This window comes from Capricornis sumatraensis, chromosome 9 (assembly GCF_032405125.1).
Source record: "Capricornis sumatraensis isolate serow.1 chromosome 9, serow.2, whole genome shotgun sequence".
NCBI classification, from domain to species: Eukaryota; Metazoa; Chordata; class Mammalia; order Artiodactyla; family Bovidae; genus Capricornis; species Capricornis sumatraensis.
The window spans coordinates 73,283,880-73,309,906 of record NC_091077.1 but is presented as its reverse complement, the minus strand read 5'-3'; the positions used below and the strand labels follow the sequence as shown (position 1 = coordinate 73,309,906).

Below are 26,027 nucleotides of genomic sequence, written 5' to 3'. Positions count from 1 at the left end.
CCCTTGGCTTCCTTGGTGGCTCAGACAGTAAAGTGTCTACCTACAATGCGGGAGACCCGGGTTCGATCCCTGGGTTGGGAAGATCCCCTGCAGAAGGAAATAACACCCCACTCCAGTACTCTTGCCTAGAAAATCCCACGGACTGAGGAGCCTGGTAGGCTACAGTCCATGGGGTCACAAAAAGTCGGACACAACTGAGCGACTTCACTTCACTTCTTCCAGTATTCTTGCCTGGAGAAACCCATGAACAGAGGAGCCTGGCAGGTTACAGTCCATGGGGTCACAAAGAGTTGGACACCACTGAGCAACTAACGCTTTCAAAGCAAGGAGAGAATTTAGCAAAACAGAACTAAGAAGCTTTAAACACTGTTTCAATATGCTAGTTTAAAATAAATGGCATTTCTATGTAATTACTAACTGAATTAAAAGCAAATCAACTTAGAAGGGGAAATAAAGATTAGTGTTGTTCAGTACTTACCTTGGGACAGTACAACACAAGAAATTGTCTCTCACCTAAAGAAGTTCTGGCTGGGACAGCATCCTTATTGATCCAGAAAGACACCCAGGATAGGACAACAATGAGTGTGCAGGGGATGTAGGTCTGGATGGTGAAGTAGCCCATTCTTCTGCTCAGGTCAAAATAGACAGTCATGACCACATAATCCCCTGGAACAGAGCAAAGATGGACCATGAAAACCCTTAACAAAACTGGAAAGTGTTTCAAAATAAGCATGTATATCACTCTCATGTGCACTGGAAAATTTTAATCCACCTGCATTAAGAACAAAAAACAACCAAAAGCAAAATCCAGCCTGTATTCACTGCTATATTTAAAAGGGATAACCAATACGGTCCTGCTGTAAAGCACTGGAACTTTGCTCAATCTTATGTGGCAGCCTGGAAGGCAGGGGGCTTTGGGGAAGAATAGATACATGTATATATATGACTGAGTCCCTTCCCTGTTCACCTGAAACTATCACAACATTGTTAATCGGCTATACCCCAATACAAAATAAAAAGTTATAAAAAAATACCCAACGTGTACTGAATTCTGATCCTTTAGGAAGCAACGTGACTACTAGATGAAAGGAAATACCTTTGAGTATATTGCTCGTATTTTCTTCTCTCGGGTGATTTTTTACTTTGCCGTCTCTGCTGACTTAATGCACACAATGTAAGGGTTTATATTTGGTGCAGAGGTAGGGGAATCTTTGTTTCTACCCTGTGCCTCTCTGGCCTGCAATGAATTCTAAGATTTGTTACAATTTCTTCTTTTTCTCAGGACCTTTCTCCATACAAATCAGAGAATTACCATTGTGCTTGACACTTAATAGATAACTATTTACTCAGTTTATAACCAAATTCCTGTGCTGAGACGATTTCTCATGTTTCCATTGAATCAAGTGGTTTTCCTTTATAACAGTTGCATCAGTTTGTAATTTCTTGTTCATCCCTGTGGTTGTCTTTGCAACATCCGTCTCATTGTTAACTTGATTCTGCATGAGTCCACAGACTGTGCTTACCCCAGCCCTTCCCTGCCCCTGTCACTACACGTAGCATCCCACTGGATTCCAAACAGGTACTCAGTAACATTTGTGAGTAAATGATTAAATGAACAATGTATTTATATATTTAACTATAGAGAAAGAAACCAAAAATCAGGAAGTTGTATTTTGGAACATTTTGGTGATAAAGGAATTTATATAAATATTCCAGAGAGTAGAGTAATTAAGGAATCCAAGAATAACTATACCTCTAGGCATGAGAACAATGTAATGTGACACAGTCCCAAGTCTCTGTAATTTGTTAAGATCATGATACATGCATTGTTTCACTTTACAGTAGCAACTATAAAGTACTCATATAGTATATACCATATTGTACCTTATAGCTCAGACTGATATAAGAGAACACCACTTTCAAGAGAGCAGATCATCGGCTATCTCCCAATACAAAATAAAAAGTTATAAAAAATACCCAGCCTGTACTGAATTCTGATCCTTTAAGAAGCAACGTGACTACTAGATGAAAGGAAATACCTGTCAGCGTATTGCTCATATTTTCTTCTCTCGGGTGATTTCTTAATGTGTATCTGCTCTCTTAATGTGAGGGGGCACGTGAGACTGCTTTTCCAATGTTGTTTTTTCCTTCCTTATAATCTGTCCTAAAATAAATGGACAGTGAAATCCAGATCACATTTTTTTTTTTAATTACTTGACTTCATGTCTGTGTTTCTCTACTTACTTAGATGATTTAAATCTGATTTGAAGATAAGGCACTTTAAAGAAGACGGACTTAGCTGGATGAATTATTATTGCTTAGTCCACTCCTTCCTTCCCTCTCTCCATCTTCACTCCACGTTCTTCTAAGCTGCTGAGACAGAAGACCCTTCACTGGGTACTCCTCGAGGGAGTCAAGATTCTCTGTTAACCCTGCGGTATTTCCTAAGTGGGGCTATGATTACTTCCTAACACTGCCCTTCGGTGGACGGAAAGACTGTCACTTGTCTGAGTCAGGCCTGGTTAAGGCAGTCATCGTGACCCAGATACTAATTACAGAATTAAGCTCCCATTAGAACGTACAGTTCCCTTTCTGAGAGCAGTAATTTGCCATTATTTAGCAATTATCTTTGAAAAGTTAAAGGTAAGAATTTTCTCATTGATCATAAATAGATTTGTGTTAGTTCCCTGAGATGATGCTTCTCTGTGTTGATTTATTTGGATTTGGCTATGGTTTTTCCTGTGGTCATGTATGGATGTGAGATTTGGACTGTGAAGAAGGCAGAGTGCCGAAGAATTGATGTGTTTGAACTGTGATGTTGGAGAAGACTCTTGAAGGTCCCTTGGACTGCAAGGAGATCCAACCAGTCCATTCTGAAGGAGATCAGCCCTGGGATTTCTTTGGAAAGAATGATGCTAAAGCTGAAACTCCAGTACTTTGGCCACCTCATGCGAAGAGTTGATTCATTGGAAAAGACTCTGATGCTGGGAGGGATTGGGGTCAGGAGGAGAAGGGGATGACAGAGGATGAGATGGCTGGATGGCAACACTGACTCGATGGACGTGAGTTTGAGTGAACTCCGGGAGTTGGTGATGGACAGGGAGGCCTGGCGTGCTGCGATTCATGGGGTCGCAAAGAGTCGGACACGACTGAGAGACTGAACTGAACTGAGGCTATTTAAAGTCACAGCATTTCATATATTTGTTTGGTCTCTGCTTTTGTTCTAATCTAGAATATTCTTCAATTACAGCCTGCCTCTGTTTATTCTAAAGATATTTAATTGCAGATGATCCCTATTAGTTTCTGTCTTTTTCTTTCATGTTTCTTTGACCACAATATCAGAGGCAAATGTAAGTTTCTTATTCTACCTAAGAAACACAAAGAAAGAAAGGGTTTCTTTTTAAATAACCATATTTGGGGGCACTTTTTCTTCCTAATTTTTCAAGTCCTTGAGAATTCTCTGTATGCAAATTATAATATCTTAAATAAATCTAGACAATTTTAGTAACATCTTTTTTACTCTTTATCATGCAAGTAAATGAGAATCTACACATTGCCATTAATGGCCTGACTCTTTTAAAGGTGAACTTTAATTTTGCCTCAAGTTAACAGATAATTATCTCAATTTTCCACTTCCCTTTAGGTCAGAATCGTGACTTCCCTAGCCTATTTATCTATCAATTCCTATTTTAAGGTAATAGCTTCTGAGCATCTTTCATCTTTGCCAAGAAATCCGAAGCTTTTCTATCACTAGATTATGGATTCAAACTTGGGAACAGGCCATTTAAAAGCCAAGCAGCTTCACAGTGAAAGCCTGACATCTGTCTTATCTCTAAGGCCACATCACTTTTTGTGTTTTTTAAAACTCTCAGGCTGAGAAGCCTATAAAATCGAATCCCCTGAAAGTGCCGCATCAGTGATTTCCCCAAGTCTAAAAGGTTTAAATACCCACCAAGTCAAAGGTGGTTATTTCAGCCACTTCTAACTTATTCTATTGATTTATTCTAACATGATACTTAAAGCCATAGCATCTTAAAAAAGTTTAGTTTGGTTCCCTGTTTTTGTCCTTGTTAATGTAATAGAATGTAATTGAAACAGGCTATGACTGAGAAGACATATCATTTGAATAACACCCATTAATGTCCATTATTTTTTGTAAGATTCTTATGTCTAGTTTTAGGAAGAGAGCAATGTCAGTGAATAATGGACTTCAATAATTACTTTTTTTAGCTGTCTGTCATATTAATAATTTGAAAGCTTTAAAATTCAAATTCATTGGAGTGTTTAGGGTCTTATACATGAAAGTATCTCCTCGTCAAAACTTGATTGCATGATAAGACATCTGCCCCTCCCGAATGCCCCAAATAATAAAAATAATGGTTTTCTAATTACAAGTAATGAGGGCCTACTATGTTCAGATACTGAGCTGAATAGTTTGCATATATTTTCTTTAAAATTCCTAAAATTTTGTCATGATGGTGAAAAAACTAAGATTTCACCTGGTTCCTCTCCCATGATTCTTACTCCACTTAAATATAGTTGAATAGAGTATATATTACTCTACTGGATTAATTTTGAAAGCATAATTTGTGTTGATATACTCTAGTTTCCTTTCTCTAGTCTCTTTATTTTTCAATAAATATTTTTAATCACTTTTATGCAAAGAGCACTAAATTAGGTAACATGGAAACTAAGATCTATGAAACCTCACAGACAGATTCTAAATTAAATGGATTGAATGAGAACAAGATTATTTCATCTCTTACTACAACTCAGAGAGAGAGGTATTGAGACAATGCAGTGCATTTTCCTTTATCACTCCTTGATACACACTTGAATCTGAGGCCTGGTTCCGCAGGGCTGGTTTTGACCACAGGAAGGTAGGAGAGTTCACTGGCTGTAAATTCATTTGGGGAAAAGGGTTTTCTGAAATTAGATCTATACCTCACCTAACACACAACAATATATTTGAGATGTATTGAAGATTCAGATTTAAGCATGAATATAAATACTACCCAAGAAAGAAATGTAAGAGAACACCTTCATGATCTGAGTGTGGAAGACACTTTGTCAAAGCACAACATAAAATATAGAGAGCATGAAGGGGAAAAAAGTATACCATGTTTAGAACTGTATTATACTTCTTTAAATAATTTTGAAAGGCAAAATACTGCATTTGAATAAAATATTACCTATATAAATAAATCAAAGCCTAATATCACTGATATGTAAGTAATTCTCATTAATTATTGAGACAGAGACTCACATTTTTAACTGGGTTGAAAAAATGAATGAACAATTCATAGACACTAAATACAAAGAAAGATTCTCAACTTCAATACTGATCAGTGAAATGCAAAGTAAAATAATAGTATTTCACTTTTAGCCTATAATATTGGGAAAAAATAATTTCCTATACCACAAAACGTGGATGAAGAGCAGAGCTATACACTCTTGCTAGGGGTATACACTGATGTAAACTTAAAGGTAACCTGGAAGCATATAAAATTATTTTACTTCTCTATATTTGGAATTAGCACTATAGAAAAAAACGGCTTTAAAATATTGACTTTTGATTAGCACCAAGTTTTTTTTCAAGGTTTGCTCTGTGCCCAGAAGTATGAATAGAATACTCAGTCCTTGGGCAGAATCATAATCCCTGAGTTTATGTGCCTAGTGGAATAGAGCATAGTGGAAGAGAAAAAAAATTCAGATTTAATCATGCTGCTTACTTCTATGCTGCTGCTGCTAAGTCGCTTCAGTCATGTCCGACTCTTAGCAATCCCATGGACCACAGCCTACCAGGCTCCTCCGTCCATGGGATTTTCCAGGCAAGAGTACTGGAGTGGGTTGCCATTGCCTTCTCCCTACTTCTATGCATGACACCCCTAAGTATTCTGCATCCATCACTGGCCCACCATTCCCAGGCATGGCTTAGGCCTGCAATTCTTCTGAAATTACATTCAACACTTTTCCAGCAACTAGGTCCTTGGAGGTCAAGAGCAGGCAAAACAACTAAGCTGTAATCCTTGCCATCAGGGAGTCCTCCGGCTAAGAACGACATATGAATATAGCATCATTACTCCACAGCACGCATGCATGCTTAGTTGCTTGGTTGTGGTGTCTCCTGCATTGGCAGGTGGATTCTTTAGCACTGCACCACCTGGGAAGCCCTACTCCATGGCCCAAGGACTATATAAAACATAGCTGTTAGTTTATCTTATACACCTTGATTAGATGAAGTTTCTAGCAAGCATATTTCTAAAAGTTCTGCTTAATAATGTTAATCTTCACAAACCTTAAAGAGATCCACTCTCTTCACAGAGAGAGTATGGCCTGTAAGGCTATCTGTAATTTGAATTTAATCTAGGTTTCTCTCCCTCATCATTCCCTTCATGTTCCCAAGGCCCTAAACAAAATAAATAGTTTCATTTCACACTGCTATGATTTTCCTGTCTTTATTCTTCCTGACATCTTATATCTCCCAGATTCCTACTGCTGCTAAGTTGCTTCAGTCCTGTCTGACTCTTTGTGACCCCATAGATGGCAGCCCACCAGGCTCCTCCATCCCTGGGATTCTCCAGGCAAGAACACTGGAGTGGGCTGCCATTCCCTTCTTCACCCAGATTCCTAGCTTATCTCTTTAATCTTTTTTACTCATTCCAACCTTCCAACCACCTCCAGCACCAGCACACACTGCACACACATACCCATACTGTGACTAGACCTGTGCTAAGTGGTAGCAATCTTAAGTAAATTTAAAATTAAAAATCAATTCCTTCAGTTGACCAAGGCAATATTTCAAGGGTTTTAATATTTATTTAGAGCTAGCAAGTACTGTGGGCTTCCCTGGTAGCTCAGATGGTAAAGAATCTGCCTGTAATGCAAGAGACCCGGGTTCAATCTCTGGGTCAGGAAGATCCCCTGGAGAAGGGAATGGCAACCCACTCCAGTATTCTTTCCTGGAGAATCCCATGGATAGAGGAGCCTGGCAGGCTATAGCCACAAAGAGTCGGACACCACTGAGAGACTGACACCTTCAGTAATATAATAGCACAGATATAAAAGTTACTAAATGATAGGAAGCTCAGTTAGATAGTGCTGGTCTAAGCTAATCTTTCTGGAAGGCACTTATGCTCATGCCATTCCCTTCCAAGTTTTTTGGAATAAAATCCATACTACTCAACATAGGATTCTAGTCTCCTTTCCCCTGATCCACAACGAACCATCCAAGTTGTACCTCCCACCATTCATAATCTCTCCATTTTATGCCCACCCAGCCTGATTTACCTTCTGCACTTCCAAGGGGTTCTGTTGTCCTCATTTGCCCATGATGTCTTCAATTTCTGAAACACTCTCCACGTCTCCAATGGTATGATTCATGTATATCTCCAAACCCTTTCATTATTGCCCATTGATGTTAAAAGCTAAATTAAAAGTTTTTAACTTGTCCTGTGGGAGTTCTTATGGCATTTCCCTGACTACTCTCCAGCTTCATCTTAAATAGTTTTTCTTTATACTCCAGCCCGAGTTCTTACAGTTCCCTTAGATGCTCCCTGCTACCACTCACAAGGTGGCGCAGTGGTAAAGAATCCACCTGCCAATGCAGGAGACAGAAACACAAGAGACACGGTTTGATGCCTGGCTCAGGAAGATCCCCTGGGGCAGGAAATGGCAACTGGCTGCAGTATTCTTGCCTGGAAAACCCCATGGACAGAGGAGCCTGGCGGGCTGTGGTCCATGGAGTCACAAACGGTCAGACACAGCTGAGCTACTGAGCCCACACACACACCTCTTACCTTAGAGTCTTATCACATGCTGGTTCCCTCAGCTCAGCGTCTAATGTCTCCATCTCTACTTAACGACAATCTTTCTTCAGATGTAAATTAATGTATCCCTTCATCTGAGAAGCCCTTAGTAGATCAGATGTTCTCAGTAAGATCTCACAGCACCATATGACTCTCATAGTGCTGATCTTGCTAGGAAGTATGTGATTGGTGTGAATATTGGATTACACTCTAGATTATAATTAGTCCATGAACTCCATGAAGTAACTGTAGCTATTTATCTCACTGTTTTACCCTCAGTATCTAGTACAGTGCTGGTACACACAGAAGGAATTCAACAGTTATTTGTCTAATGTATAAATGTTTTAGCTCATATGGCCATGAAAAATATCGTGGGTGAACTATATACCCAAAGCATTAAGACCAGGGCAGAAATCAAGGTAGGGTTTTAAAATACTAAATTTTGCTTTAGAAACTATTGCTTCTGGAGATATTTCTTACTGGATACCCTGGGGAACTTAATCTCCAGAGATGTAGATATAAGGTCACAGAGAGCTGTTAGCAGCCCTGACTGCTTGCCAAGAAGAAATGAAGGAAAATCAGCCACATCAGAGTGGCTGCATAAAGCTTATTAGAGAATCGATTGGTGATTTGAGTTTTTCAACTAGATGCAATTAGGGAGAGAAAAAGACAAAGGGGCTTGGCTGCTGAAACAGCCATCACTGTCCTCCACATTAAGTCTAATAGGTGTGTTTTCGTTTCAAAACTTGACCGTTATTATTTAATCTGTTGCTTGTTCAAGCTCACATGGTGATGAAAAAGAACAACATAGCAACTGGGGAAAATACAATGAAAAATAAAAAGTGTAATTTGTAATTATTTTCCAGGCTAAATCAATCTTTTCAAGACTTCCTCTGACTTTTCTCCACTGAGGAATGGGAACAGGGTTGTCAGGAAGAACAGGAGATGCTTCATGCCAGATGGCAAGGAGAAGTCCAGAATCCCTGCAGGGGTGACGTTTGGGGCTCAGCTATTGGAAAATGTGGAAAGCACACAAGGGCAGGGGGACCTGCTAAGCATGGATTTGCTTCAGCCCAAGGAGGAGAGCTTCCAGGAGGTTCTGGAACAAAGTGCACAAGCAGAGTTAGTGCCACTTGAGACCAGAGCGGCAGTCGCTTGTCTCCCACAGGCTGAGGTGGGGTGGTCTGAATCTCCCAAGTTCAGATGGCCCTACATTGCTCAAGGACATTCTCCAGACAAGGGGACAGTGATACACTGTTAGCATCCAGACTTTGTAGCACCTGGAGAACGGGGCACACCAGCTCAGAGAAGGTGAGGTGAAAGAGGGAACATCAGAAGTGTCCACTGCAAGAACTGGTGTTAGGCTGCATTCAAAGGTTCTAGTCCAGTCACTCACAGGTTGTGTAATTTTAGACAAGTGTAGAAATGATAAGAGAATATACCTCACAGGGAATCATGAACATAAAAAGAATTAACATATATAGTGTGCTTGATAAGTTCCTGGTACACAATAAAAGGTCTATTAATGTCAGTTATGATTACAAAGTAGTTTAATCTATGGAAAATAATTAACAAAATTCTGGCACATATAAGCATAGAAGAAATACAGTCCATGGAATTCTCCATGCCAGAATACTGGAGTGGGTAGCCTTTCCCTTTTCCAAGGGATCTTCCCAACCCAGGACTCCCACACTGCAGGTGGATTCTTTACCAGCTGAGCCTCAAGGGAAGCCCAAGAATACTGGAGTGAGTAGCCTATCCCTTCTCCAGCAGATCTTCCCGACCCAGGAATCAAACCAGGGTATCCTTCATTGCAGGTGGATTCTTTACCAACTGAGCTATCAGGGAAGCCCAGTTTAATCTATGGAAAATAATTAACACCATTCTGGCACATATAAACAGAGAAGAAATGCTACTAAACATTCGTAAAAGAATAAAAATTAGAAAGGATCCTAGCATTCATGTCAATCAATTCTATCCTCTCATAGGTTAAACAATTGAGATCCTCTGAAAAAGACAGAGTTGCAGACCCAAGACTCCTGCCTCCCAAACCAATACTCTTTGGGGTAAACAGCCTGCCCATTTTGAGCCAGTAGTGAAGATCATGGAGATAATGCAAAACAGAAAGTGGGATAAAGCAAAACAGGAAGTGGAACAATTACTGAATAGGGTTAATATAGAAAGCTGGTATGGATGACTAGGAGGCCCAACCTCAACAAGAAAAATTCCTTTCATTTGCTTTTAAACCTTATATAATAGACCTGTTACTTTTAAGAGAGTGGAAACTCATTTGTCTAGAATTCCAGACTAACACAACAACCATTCTAGAACTTTCCATCTGGAGAATAGCTCTAGATGAAAGGAAGCTCAATATTTGCAAAGCCTCCAGGTAGTGAGATAGCCGATAGACAGGCTCCAGGTTGGAAATTCACATTTGGCTAGTCTCCTCTCTGCATTTCCTGAGGCAAGAGATAGGTGGTCTCTGCTGAGGAATTTATCATCAGCCTCCCCTCTCCAAAAGGGAAGTAATAACAGAAACAGGGTAAATAGCCAGTCTTTGTTTCTTGTAAACACCTCAAGGAAATAATCATGGCAAGGACAAAGAGGCAAAACCCTGTCTGAGTAAAGGATAAGTGAGACACTACACACACACAAAAAGTCTCCTTGGAGTCAAAAATCGGGATAATTCCAGGTCAAAGTGAGTCTTGCTCTGCCCAGAAGCATTCACTTTGAGATCCATCAGTGTGCATGCTGACTTTCAACTGAGCTATTGCAAATTCAAAAGATGATGCTGTGAAAATGCTGCACTCAATGTGCCAGCAAATTTAGAAAACTCAGCAGTGGCCACAGAACTGGAAAAGGTCACTTTTCATTCCAATCCCCAAAAAGGGCAATGACAAAGAACTTTCAAACTATTACACAAGTAAACTCATTTACATGCTAGCAAAGTAATGCTCAAAATTCTCCAAGCTAGGCTTCAACAGTATGTGAACTGAAAACTTCCACTTGTTCAAGCTGGATTTAGAAAAGGCAGAGGAACCAGAGATCAAATTGCCAACATTCGCTGAATCAAAGAAAAAGCAAGAGAATTCCAAAAAAAAGAAAAAAGAAAAAAAACATCTGCTTCATTGACTATGGTAAAGCCTTTGACTGTGTGGATCACAAACGGGAAAATTCTCATAGAGATGAGAATACTAGACCACCTTACTTGCCTTCTGCAAAACTTATATGCAAGTCAAGAAGCACTGGTTAGAACAGGATATGGAACAATGGACTGCCTCAAAATTGGGAAAGGAGTACATCAAGGCTGTATATTGTCATGCTGCTTATTTAGCTTATATGCAGAGTATATCATGTGAAATTCCAGGATGGATAAAGCATAAGCTGGAGTCAAGATTGCCAGGAGAAATATCAATAACCTCAGACATGCAGATAACATCACCCTTAATGCAGAAAGCAAAGAGTAACTAAAGAGCTTCTTGATAAAGGTGAAAGAAGAGAGTGAAAAGCTGGCTTAAAATTCAGCATTCAAAAAATGAAGATCATGGCATTCGATCCCATCAATTCATGGCAAATAGATGGGGAAACAATGGAAACAGTGACAGACTTTATTTTCTTGGGCTCCAAAATCACTGCAGATGGTGACTGCAGCCATGAAATTAAAAGATGCTTGCTTCTTGGAAGAAAAGCTATGACCAACCTAGATAGCATATTCAAAAGCAGAGACATTACTTTGCTGACAAAGGTCCATATAGTCAAAGCTATGGTTTTTTCAGTAGTCATGCATGGATGTGAGAGTGGACAATAAAGAAGGCTGGGCACTGAAGAACTGATGCTCTTGAACTGTGGTGTTGGAGAAGAGTCTTGAGAGTCTCTTGGACTGCAAGGAGATCTAACCAGTCAATCCAAAAGGAAATCAGTACTGAATATTCATTGGAGGGACTGATGCTGAGGCTGAAGCTCCAATACTTTGGCCACCTGATGCGAAGAGCTAACTCATTGAAAAAGACCCTGATGCTGGGAAAGATTGAAAGCAGGAGGAGAAGGGAAGGACAGAGGAGAAGATGGTTGGATGGCATCACTGACTCAATGGACATGAGTTTGAGCAAGCTCCAGGAGTCGTTGTTGGACAGGGAGGCCTGGCGTGCTTCAGCCCATGGGGTCGCAAAAAGTAGGATACACTGAGTGACTGAACAATAACTGTGTTCACGCACACCCCAGGGGAGAGCCCTGAGACAAATTAACCAAGAGGGGACAAAGCACGATGATTGGCCTGAGGGAAGACAAAGACACAGAAAACTGCCCCTTTATAAAGTATCTAAACTTCCCCAAGGTGGGACTCTCTCTCTCTGAGCTTGCCTGCCGTGGGCCTTTCTACACATACTTTTCTTTTCAATAACCTTTTTACTTTACTCTTTACCCTCTGCCTCCTTGCCTGAATTTGTTCTTGACTAGGCAGGCGAGGCTAGGGACCTTAGCCCTAACTGCCGGTCCCTGTGGTCCAGCAGTTAGGACTCCCAGGCTGAGAAGCTGAGACACTGCGTCCAGCTACCACCCTCTGCTGCTTGCTGCAAACTGCTGCCTACTACTGCACCCATCCGAAATCAGTAGTGGTTTTCTCTAAATTCATATGGGATCTAGGTATTTGCTAGGATCTCAGTTCTTTGTTCTCTTTTAATAGAGCACTTTTTATTAGTGTACAGTAAGTCCCCTGCATATGAACAAGTTCTGTCCTGAAAGCGTGTTTGTAAGTCCAGTTTGTTCCTAAGTCTGAAAAAGTTAGCCTGGATATCCAACTAACACAGTCAACTGTATAGTACTATACTGTAATAGGTTTATAACACTTCTCAGAAATAATACATTAAATAAACAAAAATAAAACATTTTTAATCTTGCAGTACAGTGCCTTGAAATGTACAGTACAACAGCTGGTGCCCAGTGAAATAGACAGAGGGCAAGCTGCAATGTCATGCCTGGCATTGATGGCACAGGTTCTGGCTCTTTGCTGGAACCAGGTGGACGTTCGCATCTTCAAAAGTTCACAACTTAAAGGTTTGTATGTAGGGGATTTACTGTAATAGCTTCTCTTCCTAACTCTCTGAAAAGGCCACCACTGATTCTTAGCGTAGTGTGGCTTTTATAATTTTGAGCCCATCATCAAATCCCAACAATGCAGCAAGTGAATCCACCTTGGGATTTATGTAAATAAAAATCTGGCTTAGAATTCTAAAGCTGAAGACACAAGTAAATGCACTTGCTACTTTGACCCATCCAAAGGAAATGCAGTGTCCCAGCATAATTAAATCTAACTCCTACAAACATCTGACTAGATACTAAAACATGTTTCACATAAGGGCAGACTCGTTTACTGTAGCAGAAAATATACAGGATCCAGTCCCAGAATTCAAGTACTAGAGATGTCATTACCAGATACAGGGATCTGGGTGAATTGTTCAAATTCTCCCAGTAAAATAGAGATAATCACACCTATCACCGAGGCTCCAGTGAAAAACCATGTTTTTTTTAATGATGGGAAAAGTGTTTTGTAAACTTCCGGAGACAATATATAGATGAGATAGAAGTGCAGCTTCCTAAGGACAGTTGTCTTACCAAATAGCCTCTATGACATTGGTAGAAAACTTCCTGTTCAGTGGTTTTCTTTTTTTGTAGCTTTTTTTAAAAGGCTACCTGTAACTGCGAGGAATAATAGTAAAGCAGTCAACCTTGTTCTTGCTTATGTGACCTTTAACATATTCACCAAAACTGCTGATGCCATCATTTTAATACAGTTCACAAAATTTGTGTCACAAAAATTGTATATTCTTTTCTGTTCAACTTGGACTCTGAAGTACAGATAAATTATACAGTAACGTTGCTTGAGAGACAAAGGTAACAAAATGCCCATTTATGCGTGGTTACTTCTTCTGCAGAGTATCATTGTGATACCACCAGATCTCATAATGCATCTTTTTGAGAAGTCTCATTTCAGGGAAAAATTTTCACCATGAATTTCTATTCCAGTTCTTCTGGCTTTATGTTACTGACCAGAATATTTTTAATAGCTCAGAAGAGAGATACCAACAATGAACACACACCATACAGGAGTCGTATCTGTCTGTCAACTTTGATATGAAACTTAGACTGGCTTAATGGAGGTATCAGTGGAAATCTGAGAAATCCTGAGAAAGATGCACTCATTTACTTCCAGTCAACCTTAGGTACATGCTAGCTGAGGAAGGACTTTATGAAAAGTCAGTCAATCCTAAAGGAAATCAACCTTGAATATTCATTGGAAGAACTAATGCTGAAGCTCCAATACTTTGACTACCTGATACAAAGAGCCAACCACTCAATAGAAAAGACTCTGATGCTGGGAAAGATTGAGGGTAGGAGGAGAAGGGGACGACAGAGGATGAGATGGTTGGATGGCATCACTGACTCAATGGACATGAGTTTGAGCAAGCTCTGGTAAAGGACAGGGAAACTTGGTGTGCTACAATCCATGGGATGGCAGAGTCAGATACTACTTACCAACTGGACAGCAACAATTTGAGTTATCATATTTATAATCTCAGAGCCACAGAAAGGGCGCCAATATGTTATATTTTACCCTTCTGGCATAGAAATGATGAGATGATACTTCTCAGGAAGAGTAGAAATCCTATTTGTGATCTTTGGAAAGAATATTTTCCAGTAGGAAAAGGCATGGTTCAGAATTAAGTCCCTGGAAATTGAAGTCTTTAGCCATAATCAATCAGTTCCTGTCTTCTCTCACTTTTTCCTGACCTGTTAAATAGGAATTTCCACCCTTTCAGAAGTACTGGAAGGAAAAGATTCCCCTTTGACTTCTTCCCAATTTTTTCATTCTATGTACTCTGATTGATGAAATTGGGACAGTTACAATATTTCCTAATTTGTATTTCCTTCTAACAATCACTTTTGCCTGCTCTCCATTTGCTTAGGTATCCTGAGTTAAAACATAGGCTGATTTTTAGAGGTTAATCTAGGGCTTTATCTTAGTTCCTACTATAGGGATGTAGTTGGAGCCAATCAGTTAAGCAAGTATGCTGGTCTTACACATGCTACTCTCCTTTGAGTTGGTTAATACCAAAGATTAGATTTGGATGAAATATAGTAAGAATCCCAACTGTGATTACAAATTCATCCTCTAAACCAATACTACCAGCAATGAAGATGATATTTGAACTCTGCTAAATTTATGAATGCATCTCCCAAATAGTTTCTAAGAAACAAAGGGAAATATTGATAATTAGGGGGCTCAGCTGCTCATTGTAGATACAAAGGCCAGGTTAGACCTCGGTTCGATTCCTGGGTCAGAAAGGTCTGCTGGAGAAGGTATAGGCTACCCACTTTAGTATTCAAAGGCTTCCCTGGTGGCTCAGATGGTAAAAAAAAAAAAAAAAATCCACCTACAATGCAGGAGAGCTGGGTTCAATCCCTGGGTTGGGAAGATCCCCTCGAGGAGGACATGGCAACTCACTCCAGTATTCTTGCCAGGGAAATGCCATGGACAGAGGAGCCTGGTAGGCTACAGTCCATGGTGTCCCAAAGAGTTGGACAGGACTTAGTATCTTTCACATTCACTTTTTTATACATCAGAACCCAGAAAACTCTTCTGGAGAAAGAAGCTAGCAAAAATTCTGTATTTTTTCATTGTTTTCCCTCTTTCAATGGGCCTAGCATAACTTTGCCTTTGAAGCCATACCTGATGAGTCTAACCCAGGCATTGACATTTCCTTAAAAAAACGACTCCACAGAGGCTGAGAAACCTAATGTTACCAGAATACCAAGCTTTCTAAAATGACTTTTAAAGCAGTTGGAAAAAGAACATCTGAATTCAGGCAACTGCAGGCAGTGATTGCAAAAGGTCAGATCACAAAATGTTCCCCAAGATGTCAAATCACTCCTGGGGATACTCTGCACAATTGTAGGCTTAAGAATTTGACTTCACTTGCTCTTTGCTCTATGCCCAAGCACTGCATTTTAAAGGTTCTGTTTTCTTTCTTTTTTTTTTTTGTTCCTTCCTACTGGAATTCTCTCAACCAGGAAGTTTTACATTTTGTGATCTTCAAGGTAGTTGTTAAATGTCTGTCAAAAATCATTCAGTTCAGTTCAGTCACTCAATCGTGTCTGACTCTTTGCGACCCCATGGACCGCAGCACGCCAGGCCTCCCTTGTCCATAACCAACTACTGGAGTTCACTCAAACTCATGTCCATTGAGTCAGTGATGCCATCCAACCATCTCATCCTCTGTCATCCCCTTCTCCTCCCACCTTCAATCTTTCCCAGGATCAGAGTCTTTTCAAGTGAGTCAGTTCTTTGCATCAGGTGGCCAAAGTACTGGAGTTTCAGTTTCAACTCAGTCCATCCAATGAATATTCAGGACTGATCTCCTTTAGGATGGACTGGTTGGATCTCCTGCAGTCCAAGGGACTGTCAAGAGTCTTCTCCAACACCACAGTTCAAAAGCATCAATTCTTTGGTGCTCAGCTTTCTTTAAAGTCATTACTAAAATAAAAATCTAATATATCATAAATTATATCCATTACATGGAGTTGATTATAAAAGAACTGAATATCTCTGAATCATGGCTTTATCTTTTGGGTGGAAAGGCACTAGATTCAAAATGAGGTGACTTGTGTACTAATTTCTCTCTGGCTACAATCTAGTTGTGTGATCTTGGATAACTCACTTTTTCCTCTTTTTTCTTTACAAAATATGACTAATTCAACTAGATAATAGATCTTGTGGAAATTCTATACCAAATGTTAAATATTATCTTAATATTTAAAATGTATTATTAGTGATGTTATTTAAATCTGTGTATTTGAAATGCATGTCCAGATTTCACCAATCAGAATTTTAAAATTTATTTTAAAAGTGAAAGAATGAGACATTTCATGAAAAAAAAAGGAAGAAGAAAAAATACTAGCTATTTCTTAGGTGGACATTCATTTGCTCCATAACCTTGAGCATGTTATTTAAAGTCTCTGGTCTGTTTTCGCACATGGAAACATAGAGATGATGCTGCTAAGTCATTTCAATCATGTACGACTCTGTGCAACCTCATAGACAGCAGCCCACCAGGCTCCCCCGTCCCTGGGATTCTCCAGGCAAGAACACTGGAGTGGGTTGTCATTTCCTTCTCCGATGCGTGAAAGTGAAAAGTGAAAGTGAAGTTGCTCAGTCGTGTCCGACTCTTTGCGACCCCATGGACTGCAGCCCACCAGGCTCCTCTGTCCATGGGGTTTTCCAGACAAGAGTACTGGAGTGGGGTGCCATTGATGATAGTCACTCTTAAATCACAGAGTCATGATAAGGATTAAGCAGAATGATTCCTATAGAGTTTGTGATAGAGACTGAGATACAGTAAGTGCTTGACACATGTTCCTGAAAGTTATTACCATTTTTTTTCCTTTTAAAATGTCTTTGCATAACTCAGAGAATCTTATGACCTTGAGAATTTAACTGTATATAGAGCTTTTCATTTTGATTTATATTGACTGTAAGTATTTCTGTTTTTCTCCATCTGTCATAAAATTGAGAGCCTAGCAGCAGCAGCAGCAACCTCGTTCCTTCTTACTCTAGCTTTAAACCTAAAGATTCTACAGCTCTACCCCTGACAGCACCGCTCCTTTTGCACTGTAGTGGCCACCTGGGATGAAAGACAAGATAGCAGAATAAACCATTCTCTTCTTTCCCCTAAAGCTTCGCCGGTGACTCCGACGGTAAACAGTCTGCCTGCAATATGGAAGACCTGGGTTCAAACCCTGGGTCGGAAAAATCCCCTGGAGAAGGAAATAGGAATCCACTTCAGTATTCTTGCCTGGAGAATCCCATGGACAGAGGAGCCCGGCAGGCTACAGTCCATAGGGTCACAAAGAGTCAGACACGACTTTCCTTTTTAAAATGTTTTTGCATAATTCAGAGAATCTTATGACCTTGAGAATTTAACTGTCTATAGAGCTTTTCATTTGGATTTATATTTACCATAAGTATTTCTGTTTTTCTCCATCTGTCATAAAATTGAAAGCAACTTCACTTTATTCCCCTAACAAGCCTCTGTTATAGACAAAACCATAAGGCCACAGGGCAGCCAGGTCAGAGAAGCTCCCCTTCGCTGGAGGGCAGCAGGCTTTGAGCTCTGGGCATGAGTCTCTGCAGAATCTTTCAAGGCAAGGGTCCACCTCCGCCCTGCCTCTCCTCCATAGGCAGCATGATCGCCTCTGCCTGTCCACCAGAACACCCCTGTTGTGGACTTGATTGTGTAATTGAGGAAAATAATATGAAAGTTTGAAAAAAGTCAGCAACTATATCCACTTTCAATTATATTTGGGATTCAGGCCTCAGGGCTGTCTTGGTTTCAATTTATATGCCAGAGAACGAATTCCAGCATTGATGTTGTGGAATGTTGTGTCTTTTTCATTCTATACAGGGCAGTCTAGATTAGGGGGCTGAGGCCCAGCATTCTCTGTCCACAGGGAAAAGGAGGATTTTGTTTCTGAGAAAAATAGGCCTCTGGGAGCAACTGCTCTGAAAGATGGATCATGTGAATTATGGTATGTGGTATTTGCTTTCTATCTGATTTCTGCTATGGCAGGAGTGATATAGAAGATTATCAAAAGCCCTCCAAATCCATGTGGGTGTTTTTTTTGAGTTGGCACTTGCTTTATTTTCGCAGATGGTATTCTGTGTCTAATCAACATCAAGAACAATGGTGTAATGTTCTGCTCACCGAAATTGAAACTGGCCTCCTTACGTACAGAGTTTTCAGTGCTTTCATTGCTGAGTTAGAATTGGGATTTGACCCTACAGTGTAAGAGCTGAAAGAGTTAAGATCAGACCAGTCTCTTCATTTTACCAAAGAGTAAATGGGACTCTGAGAAGTGCAGCTTCTTCCTGAAGGTCAAGGTTGACACCTGCACCAGGAGCTAGGTCCCTCAATTTGCCCCCCAGAACTGTTTCATGTGTCATTTAAATAACTAAACTATGAGTTGTAAAACTGAACTATAGTCTTATGCATTAAAGATATAGTTAGATTTTTCTCTCTCCTTTCCTTTGTTTGAGTTTCTGAATAAATTTAGAGTCAACCAATCCCTGCTGTGATTGCTTTTATGATTTGCAAAGAAGCATAAGAATGATCCTTAATTTTAGAGTGTTACATTCGTTGCTTAGCACTATTGTTCTTTCAACATTGAAGTTAAAAACTCCTAGGCAGCTGATCAGGAGAGATTTCCCAAGGAGGGCTTGGTGTTGGTATTAATGAAACTGTAGCCCACTTGGAATCCCAGGTGGCTCAGTGGTAAAGAATCGCCTGCAGGAGATGAAAGAGATGCAGGTTTGATTCAGGAAGACTGGGAAGATCCCCTGGAGAAGGAAATGGCGACCCACTCCAGTATGCTTGCCTGGAAAATCCCATGGACAGAGAAGCCTGAAGGGCTACAATCCATGGGGTTGCAAAGTCAGACACGACTGAGCTAGTGAGCAACTAGAATCTGGTGTTTAAATAGTGAGAAGATGGAAATCCTTTTCTTCCCATCTACAGCCTTCCTTGAAGGGAGGAAATTCCTCACTTATTCCTTTCAAGCAGTTTTTATAGGATGTGTACTTTGTAGTTTTATTAACATTAAGGTATAACTCATTTGCCCCAATAAATTCTGTAACACATATTGGGGTTTTTTTGTGACTTGGACGTAGTAATGGGAAACATTTGTAAACTAGTTTGCAACTATAGGACATTATAGAATTAAAAATAGCTGCCTTCAGGTAAATACTAGCATCTTTAACCTTGTTAAATTTAAGTAAGATACTCCTGGTGACAGTTTAGGACTCATATTCCACAAAAAAAGAAAATTCCTCTTTTTTTTTTTCTTTGCTATGTGTCAGTTCTAGTGGACAATTTATTATCTACCCCAATGTCAGAGTCACCAGGCTTATGTGTAGTTAAGCTTCTGTAGAAAGATCAAAAACTTGTGGTAACATAAACATTCTCCATTATTTCCTCATAGTTCTCCTATATAGTCTGATCATTGATCTTATTAAGACACTGATAAATAAATAATAGAATATAAATAGACTTCCTACATCCCTAGTTCTAAAATCATTCCTTTAAACTACTATTGCTTTAAGTAAAATTGTGGAATCTGGTCCCATCACTTCATGGGAAATAGATGGGGTAACAGTAGAAACAGTGTCAGATTTATTTTTTGGGGCTCCAGAATCACTGCAGATGGTGACTGCAGCCATGAAATTAAAAGACGCTTACTCCTTGGAAGAAAAGTTATGACCAACCTAGATAGTATATTCAAAAGCAGAGACAGTACTTTGCCAACTAAGGTCCGTCTATGGTTTTTCCAGTGGTCATGTATGGATGTGAGAGTTGGACCGTGAAGAAGGCTGAGCACCGAAAAATTGATGCGTTTGAACTGTGATGTTGGAGAAGACTCTTGAGGGTCCCTCAGACTGCAAGGAGATCCAACCAGTCCATTCTGAAGGAGATCAACCCTGGGATTTCTTTGAAAGGAATGATGCTAAAGCTGAAACTCCAGTACATTGGCCACCTCATGCGAAGAGTTGACTCACTGGAAAAGACTCTGATGCTGGGAGAGATTGGGGGCAGGAGGAGAAGGGGAAGACTGAGCATGAGATGGCTGGATGGCATCATGGACTTGATGGACGTGAGTCTGAGTGAACTCTGGGAGATGGTGATGGACAGGGAGGCCTGGCGTGCTGCGATTCATGGGGTCGCAAAGAGTCAGACATGACTGAGCGACTGAACTTAACTGAACTGAAGTAAAATTGTATTAAAAGAAAAAAAATAGTATATAGTTTAGATTATTTAAAATTGGAAGGAATCATAAGCACCATCTCATTTAGCCATAGCTGGAACTCAGAGACTCAAAATTATACATCCAGGTGTATAAAATGTCAGATCTAAAAGATAAAATTTCAGTAGCTTGAGTCTCAGAAATTTTCTCAGACTGACTTTCCAGTGAAAGCATTGCACTGATTTTGGGGTATATGACACTGAAATAATAGCACAATAACTAAGCCATAGAAATATGCAGCTTTAGACCTCAACTTGTTCAATATTTTCATCTCAGAAATGAGGAAAGTAAGAGAGACCCATGACTCCCCAACCCCCTTCTAGAGAACTGGAGGTCACAGTCCCTCATCTGTCATAGGTTACCACCTGTGATAGTGGGGAAGAAGGCAAAGAGAGGAGAGAGAGCAGGTTCACTTTGGGGAAAATTGATTATCTGCCTGCTGAGAGCTGGGCTTGGAGCAAAAGTATTTTACAAGTGCTGATGCTTCCTTCCTCTATGTCACAAGAAGAGAAGCCAGGGCAGTTTTAAGCATTCTTCCTTGAAGAACTGTGGCATCCCGTTATGTAAAACAAAGCCATACAAGGGAAGGGATGCCAACAAACAGTCTCACTACACTTAGTCAACTGTCCTCCAGGGAGAGATGACAGAATCTCTCTGCCTCTACGAGTAAAAGAACACCACTTGCTGAATGTAGGTTGAATGACCCAGATGAAACTCTGAGCTGTAATCAATATAGCTCCTCACTGTCTCTCAGCCAAGGAAGAAAATTCAGGAGAGCTAAGCAGAAGAGAGACTTGGCTTGCATGTAGATACATTTGCTAATCCCCATGAAAGGAAAGGCAATCAGGAAGCTGGACCAGCAGTTGTAAGAAAACAGTTTCCCTTTTTTCTGCTTAATTCTGGAGCTCTAAACAAAAGTGTGATACCCAAGTGGGTTGGTCAAAAAGTTTGTTCAGGTTTTTCTGTGCCATTTTTTGGGAAACCCAAACAAACGTTTTGGCTTGCACAGTTTATCATATGTTTCCTGTTTCTCGAGTCCTTCCTCTTGCCACTCTGTGCTGTGTGACCGAGGATGAGCTCTTCACCCACTGCCCAGCTTCATACAGGGCTTTCAGGCCAGGCCACACCTCAATACTCCTCGCGTCTGGAGATGTGAGCGTCCAGCAGCTGGATTACATGATGAGTAAGAATATTGCTAATTCTAAAATCTTACAAAAAGCCTAGGTTTAGCCATAAACTTTAAAGCGAGTCATACAGGTGATTAGATAAAGGGGATAGATAGACCCAAACATCGTACTATGAAACTATAATAACCTGAATTTTTAGCATAGTTTTAATTTGCGGGGGGGAGCCATTTACCCCAAATAACTCAAGTACAGGCATTAGTGAAGAGATGACTTTCATGCCCAAAGAAATGACATTCGTATTCAAAAGTTTTGTCAGTATGTGATTTGATGACTTGCTAAAAACAATTCCTAACATGAATCTAGGTGCTCCAAGCTATCTTGGTCCCTTAATCTCCATTACCTCTGTATATATACAAGATTTTTTTCTTTTATCATTTAAAAGTGTTACTAATGAATTCTAATAAGGTTGATTTTAAAGGGGAATGATATCTGGGAATTACATCTGGAATTTTAGAATAGTGAGTATAAAAATATTCAGGAAGATTACTACTGGGAATTGAATAGATTTATAGCAACCACTGTATATTAATCACCTCTTATAAGCCTCTTCCGGGAGTAAGAACTGATGATGCAAGAGTACACAAGAATGTCCCAGTACAGAGTGCCGCTTATCTACTCCAGGTAAACAGGCAATTTGTAGCTTGTTATAAATGCCACGAAAGAGGCAAATAACGGACGAGAGTTGCAAACGTGCTCAGAGGTTGCTTCATCTCAACTGAATAATGAAGGGCAAAAAGCAGCTGTCAAGTGAAAAACACAAAAAGTGGACTTCCCGGGTGTCCCATTGGTTAAGAATCTGCCTGCCAATGCAGGGGATATGGGTTCAATCCCTGGTCCAGGAAGATCCCACAGGGCAACTAAATCCATGTGCCACAACTACTGAGGCCACGTGGCGGAGTCCATGCTAGGCAACAAGAGAAGCGCACCACTACAGAGAGTAGCCGCAGCTCGCCGCAACTAGAGAAAGCCCTCGCACAGCTGCAAAGACCCAGCACAGCCAAAAAAGTCCAAGAAGAACATTCCAAAGAGGAAGCCCTAAATATGCCAGCGAGAGACTGACAAATTTCGGAAACTACAAACAGTTATTGTGACTGTTGTAGAGTGTTGAGATTAAGTGAAGGAGTCGGTAGAGAAGGAACGGCTGGAGAAGTAGATATTCAGTTTCACGTATGCCTTACTAAGGAAGCAGAATTAGTCCTGAGTGCAAGGTGGAGCATGCTGCAGACCTTCTACCAATATCATCAGGCAGAGTAGTGAAACCCCGTGCTAGGATAATATCTGCCTTCCCCCAAAGCTTCAGCTTTATTTAAAGCAGTCAAGTGGAGTCTCACACTCACTAATAATCCCATCCTCCCCATCAGAGGTAAGAGTGAATCAATGCACTAGTCTAAGACCATGACTCTTCAGGCCTTTTCACTCATCAGGGACCAACTCAGCTGGGAGGTTGGCTTGCACACTGGAAACATCTGCTTCTCCAGAATGCTGTTTCTCATTGATGGGGAAGACTGAGTTGCAAACAACTCCTCCCCAGCCATATCCTCAGCAACCACATCAATACCAGATACCTTGAATCTACCATGTCTAATCTTAATATGCCCAGATTTGCTTCCCCTAATTACTTGGAGACTTTCAATCCTAGCTCACTGCCACACTCTGTGACAGCCCTGATATAAATTCTCTACAAAACTCCGTCCTGTGAGTTGCTTGGATTTCTCTAGTCTGATGATGCGGTGATGTTGATCTCAGCACTACTCCTTTCACACACTTGTGTGGCATACTCAACACCACTTTTTTAAAAAGTAATACCTGCAGCTTGACCATACTCTCCATTTTATGAACCTGGCTACGTGACTCACATCTTATTTGTTCCTAATTAACTCCCTCTGGGAGTCTAGTCTCTACAACCTTCTGGCCTAACAAGGAGCCTTAATCCATTGTTTCTATAACATTTTTCCTCTACCTCACCCCATCAATGTCCTCTCTGTCTTTACCTGTGTCAATTCTTTGATCATTACAGTAACTCTTTTACACTCGCTCAGCTTTACTGCCATTCATCAGACTCATCTGGCAAACCCACCACCTTTGTTAGACCCAAATTTCCTTGTGCTTGATGCACAATCCCAGACAAAATGACCTCTTGCTGTTCCTTAGACAACCCAGGAATCCTATAGCCTTGGTGACTTTACAGTAAATGCCAAGTGGTGGCTAGAAATCTGAGAATCACAAGGCTCCAAAAAACATGTACAGAACCCCAATAAACCTTACATGCTGCGGCTAAGTCGCTTCAGTCGTGTCTGACTCTGTGCGACCCCGTAGACGGCAGCCCACTAGGCTCCCCTGTTCCTGGGATTCTCCAGGCAAGAGCACTGGAGTGGGTTGCCATTTCCTTCTCCAGTGCATAAAAGTGAAAAGTGAAAGTGAAATCGCTCAGTTGTGTGCGACTCCTAGCGACCCCATGGATGGCAGCCTACCAGGCTCCTCCGTCCATGGGATTTTCGAGGCAAGAGTACTGGAGTGGGGTGCCATTGCCTTCTCCGAAACCTTACATACCAGTCCTTAAATTATAGCTGCTATATACATTTGCACTGAGGCCTTGTTGGTGTCCGCATCACCCATCATGTCAGTGGGAAATGGCTTAGTCACTCAAATTTAGACATTATTATTTTATAACTTCATAACAAAATTTCAAATGATTCGTAAAAACAGACACATTAAAAAAGGATACATGAGGAGGCAAGATAACAGCAAATATCTAGAGTATTAAAAAGGACCCCAGTATCAAATACAGTTAGCTGAAGATTCAACCTTTAGCAAATAAACATAAATTCTTGGAATTAAGAAAAAAATACAGACAATAGATTCCCTTAGTTGTTCCTTTACCAGATGAAAGTTTCTGACATCTTGGAACGAAGTGAAGTGAAATTCGCTCAGTCATGTCTAACTTTGTAACCCCAGGACTGTAGCCTGCCAGGCTCCCCTGTCCATGGAATTCTCCAGGAAAGAATACTGGAGTGGCTTAGTCATTTCCTTCTCCAGGGGATCTTCCCAACCCAGGGATCGAACCCAGGTCTCCCTCATTGCCAGCGGATTCTTTACCAGATGAGCCTTTGGGCTTCCCTGGTGGCTAAGATGGTAAAGAATCCATCTCAGAATTCAGCATGTTTATCCAAAATCTTACCTTTTTCAGATTCGACTATATGAAATACTGAACATAGATGAGGGATGGCTGAAAAGATAGCACAACCCGTGGTGAGAAACCTTGTCTTAACGTCAGTTTTCATATGGTTTGGTGAAAATATACACAAATGTCCTTCTAATCCAAAAGGATTAGAAGGGACCTTATTTCTTTTAAGACTGTTCTTATGTTTAGAAAATACTCTTTTTAGGTCACTTAGGAGATCCTTTGAGCTTTTTGCAGTTCCATTTAATTGCCACTGGGAATATTTAAGAGGAGCTAGTAATGAAGGAGTGACTCTCTACCTTTATGTAAGGTAGAAAATGAAGAAAAATAGCCAAGGGACTTCCCTGGTGGTCCAGTAATTAAGAAGCTGCCTTCCAGTGCAGGAGACACAGGAATCCCTGGTCCAGGAACTAAGAGCAGAGCAGCACGTGTCAAAACCAGAGAGCCCACGTGCTGCACGTACTGAGCCTTTGCACTCTAGAGCCTAGGCTCTGCAGTGAGAAGCCCACACCCCACAATGAGAAGCCCTTGCCCCACAAGAGAAGCTTGTGCATCACAACTAGAGAAAGCCAGCATGCCACAACAGAGTTCACATGCCTCAAGGAAGGCCCAGAACAGCCAAAAAAAAAAAAAGAAAATCTGGGGGATTTTAGGTATAGCTTTTCAAGTTGGTCAAAGTAGAGAATGTTTCACTGCCACTCCTGATGTCTCCCTCCTTGTGAAGGAACTCTATTAGGGTAACGATTAGCCTCTCTACATCCTTTCAGCCTACCCCAGGGAAGATTGAGTTACTGTGATGAGTATAAGGAGCTTTAGAAGGATAAACTGGACATTCATCATCCAATTCTTACTGTTCATCCTCATTCTTGGGAGTGAGAGGCCTACAGGGCACATGCATTCTACTCTGCTTACTCTTAATTCTTCTGGGTGGATAATTCTAGTTCTGTGGTTTAGTATTATAACATTCACTCTGTCACAGGTGTATATGAGATTTTTCACTAT

The 26,027-nt window shown here is 40.6% G+C and overlaps 1 protein-coding gene across 3 annotated transcripts in view; it reads right to left on the bottom strand.

Moving 5' to 3' along the window:
* Positions 1-26,027, bottom strand: part of GABRG2 (gamma-aminobutyric acid type A receptor subunit gamma2) — a 132,546-nt gene that overhangs the window by 10,365 nt on the left and 96,154 nt on the right. For all 3 annotated transcript variants that reach the window (XM_068979552.1, XM_068979554.1, XM_068979553.1), the window contains exon 7: positions 514-666. In XM_068979552.1, coding sequence (XP_068835653.1) covers positions 514-666 — 153 coding nt within the window. The remainder of the gene's footprint in view (positions 1-513; positions 667-26,027) is intronic.